Source organism: Aptenodytes forsteri, unplaced genomic scaffold (assembly GCF_000699145.1).
Source record: "Aptenodytes forsteri isolate BGI_AS27 unplaced genomic scaffold, ASM69914v1 Scaffold119, whole genome shotgun sequence".
NCBI classification, from domain to species: Eukaryota; Metazoa; Chordata; class Aves; order Sphenisciformes; family Spheniscidae; genus Aptenodytes; species Aptenodytes forsteri.
The window spans coordinates 10775767-10779068 of record NW_008796165.1 but is presented as its reverse complement, the minus strand read 5'-3'; the positions used below and the strand labels follow the sequence as shown (position 1 = coordinate 10779068).

Sequence of the window (3302 nt, the reverse complement as noted above, 5' to 3'; positions counted from 1 at the left end):
GGGAGGTTTAGATTGGATATTAGGAGAAATTTCTTCACCGAAAGGGTTGTCAAGCATTGGAACAGGCTGCCCAGGGAAGTGGTTGAGTCCCCATCCCTGGAGGTATTTAAAAGACACATAGGTGTGGCGCTTAGTGACATGGTATAGTGGTGGACTTGGCAGTGTTAGGTTTATGGTTGGACTTGATGATCTTAAAAGTCTTTTCCAACCTAAATGATTCTATGATTCTATGAAAGAGCATGTATTTATAGATAGCCTCAATTGTAAGTCTCTGTTGGGTGGCTGAATGAGATGGTGTTTCTCCTCGTGCTGTCCCTTCTGCTGTCCTTTCTTCTAGTGCACATCTCGCTGCTGTGAAGGACTCTGCGGGGTACTAGGCAGGCTATGTCCCTAAACCAAAGATTTATAGAAAGGATGCTGTTCTGATCTTGCATTTTATGGTGGTAAATCTCTACTGACTGCAGCAGGAGTCTCATTTCTGCTTTATGATAAGCAAAGAATCAGGCACTCATTAAATAATATTTGGAATGAAGTATTGGAATATGCAGAAAGGACACATTAGATGAATTGAGGGCCGTGAAAATGCAGGTTCGAAGGAGTGTTTATATCTACATTTGAGTACAGATGTGTGTATGCAACATTGGATTTCATGTGTATGTTCCAACTCAGTATCCCTCAAACAAATGAAAAACTCTTGCTAAACGCTCCATACAGTAAAATATGTGAAAGGATAATGTTGCAGTCACCTTTACTTAATTTGTACATCTATTGATACAGTATGTAAAATATCATAACCATTAAAAATGTAATGATTTTCAAACGGTTAATGAGGGTTCCCAAATAAATTGGAGTGTCTCCATCTGCTGTCTTACATTGTGGGTGATACTTTTCCATGGTAGAATGATCTTCAAATTTAATTCCATGAGGAAGGAATCTGATCACAGTTTAATTCCAGTGCGAAATGCTGCCTCGCAATCAATAAAGCAATGTCAAAGAACTTTGATTTAATAGAAGCCAGAGATAACGTTCCCTGTCATATGCAGAATAGAGAGATGGGAACATTTCATTTCATTGTAACAGATAGCATGCAACTTGGTTTTCAGAAAAACCTAATAAATCAATATCCCTGTATTATCTAAGTAAGATCCCATCATTAATTTTAAATGCTTAACATGTTGGGAGAGTCTGAAGCGCACCTTCAGCTTAGCCATGTTCAGCCTGAAGTCAATGGCAACACGTCCATTTTCCTACAAGCAAGCAATCTTGATCTTGGGAAGTTAGGAGTCATTTACTGCGAAATGAAAATGAAAAATGTTCAGTCTTTTGTTTTATATGTAGTCATCTGTCTCTTCCGTGCTGCCTCTCCTTTTAAATTTCAATCGTGTTCTACAGAAGTCTCATCGCTTGCCACTTGCCCTGCACGTGCTCAGCCTTTTCGCTTCTACATATACACATCCTCTCCAGTTTTGAATTTTAAAATGTTTTTTTTTAAACTCTAAAAATAACTGGTTGTTTAGAGATTGCCTAGATACCATGCTGATTTTCAAAATGTGCTTTTCTCAAAACCAGCAGGAATCTGGACCTCAAAAGAATTCTTTGTGAGGCTTTGCCTACTCTCAGAAATAGCATTATCCCTAGATGATATAAGAGCAGGTCAATATGTTGGAAGGTAGAAATTTGAACTGATAGATTGCTTTAGATAAACTTTTCAAGGACATTATTTTAAGTAGAAAGACGTAAATATTATTTTGGTAATAAAATACTATCTAGGCCAAAGCGAGAAAGGTGCTGACACTCCAAGACATGCTTATAGGAGTCTCAGATTCACGTCCTGGCTCTGGAGAGAGTTCTACTCATACATTTAAAACAAAATTGAGTCTTTTTATTATTACAATTAACCAAAGTGGGATTTTAAATAAAATGTGAACTTTGCATTTAGCATTGATTTCAAGTTGGGTAATTACATTTCCCTGAATTTTCCGGGAAAACTAAATTTTTGGAGTTCTGTTATGCTTTAAATGAAATACCGCTTGCTGGCTGATGCTGAGTGTTGCAGAGATAAAGCAAGTCTGGTGCCGATTCTTGGAGACATTAGGTATCTCAGCTCTGGCTCTGCAGCCCCTGCAGATCAGTCTGTCCTCAGAGTCGCCCTGTATGAAGCTAGAGGTAGCTGCTGCTGCTTCTTTTATATACCTACAAATATTGATTCTGGACGTAGGATGCTGTGTAGATATAACTAGGTAACATGATATTTTCTATTGAATTATATCTCACCAAAAGATACCAAGAAAAATATTGAATTGAAGCTTTTAGTCAGATTATTAAAGCAAGTCAAGTTTGGCTAGATTTTGAAAAGAGAATAGGCTTAAAGAGTTCAGAAGTTAGTTGATTTTGATACCAGGTTATGTTTGTTTTAAATCCGTAGGTGTATTGAGATCCAGGTAAAGCACTGATGAAAGATAAATTGTACAGCTTTTTAACAGAACATTTTGATGGATATTTCTTACTGTGGTTTTTTTTTTTTAATAGCTACTACAGCACCACCATGCAGTTCATGAAATTTCATACATTGCAAAGGATATCACAGACCATCGAGCGTTTGGATATGTATGTGGAAAGGAGGGAAATCACAGATTTGTGGCAATAAAAACAGCCCAGGCAGTAAGTATCAGATCACTGTCATTTTCTACAGTGTAACTCAATAGAAAAGCCGTGTTCATAAGAAGCTGTTCAAGAGGCCAATCTTGTATTATTTATGATTGTGCTAGATATGTCACAGGTGTCTGCTCAGATGTTCTTAAATAGCAAATTAACGAAACCAGCTGTCCTGTTTCCAGCTGGGATAGAGTTAATTTTCTTCCTAGTAGCTGGTACAGTGCTGTGTTTTGGATTTAGGACGAGAATAATATCGATAACACACTGATTTAGTAAGCACTACTTAGCAATTGGTTTAGTTGCTGCTAAGTAGTGCTTACACTAGTCAAGGACTTTCCAGCTTCCCATGCTCTACTGACTGAGAAGGCTGGGGGTGCACAAGAAGCTGGGAGGGGGCACAGCCAGGACAGCTGACCCCAACTGGCCAAAGGGATATTCCATACCATGTGACGTCATGCTCAGTATATAAACTGGGGGGAGTTGGCCGGGGGGTGGCAACCGCTGCTCAGGAACTGGCTGGACATTGGTGAGCAATTGCTTTGTGCATCACTATCACTTATTTTCTATATTCTTTTATCATTATTAGTATTATTGTTATTTTTGCGTCCTTTTCTGTCCTAAACTGTCTTCTTTATCTCAACCCACAA

General features: G+C 38.3%; 1 protein-coding gene across 1 annotated transcript in view; it reads left to right on the top strand.

Annotated features, from left to right (window-relative positions):
- DAB1 (DAB1, reelin adaptor protein) overlaps positions 1-3302 on the top strand; it is a 255992-nt gene that overhangs the window by 211761 nt on the left and 40929 nt on the right. The window contains exon 6 of the mRNA XM_019474146.1: positions 2530-2661. Within this exon, the coding sequence (XP_019329691.1) occupies positions 2530-2661 (132 nt within the window). The remainder of the gene's footprint in view (positions 1-2529; positions 2662-3302) is intronic.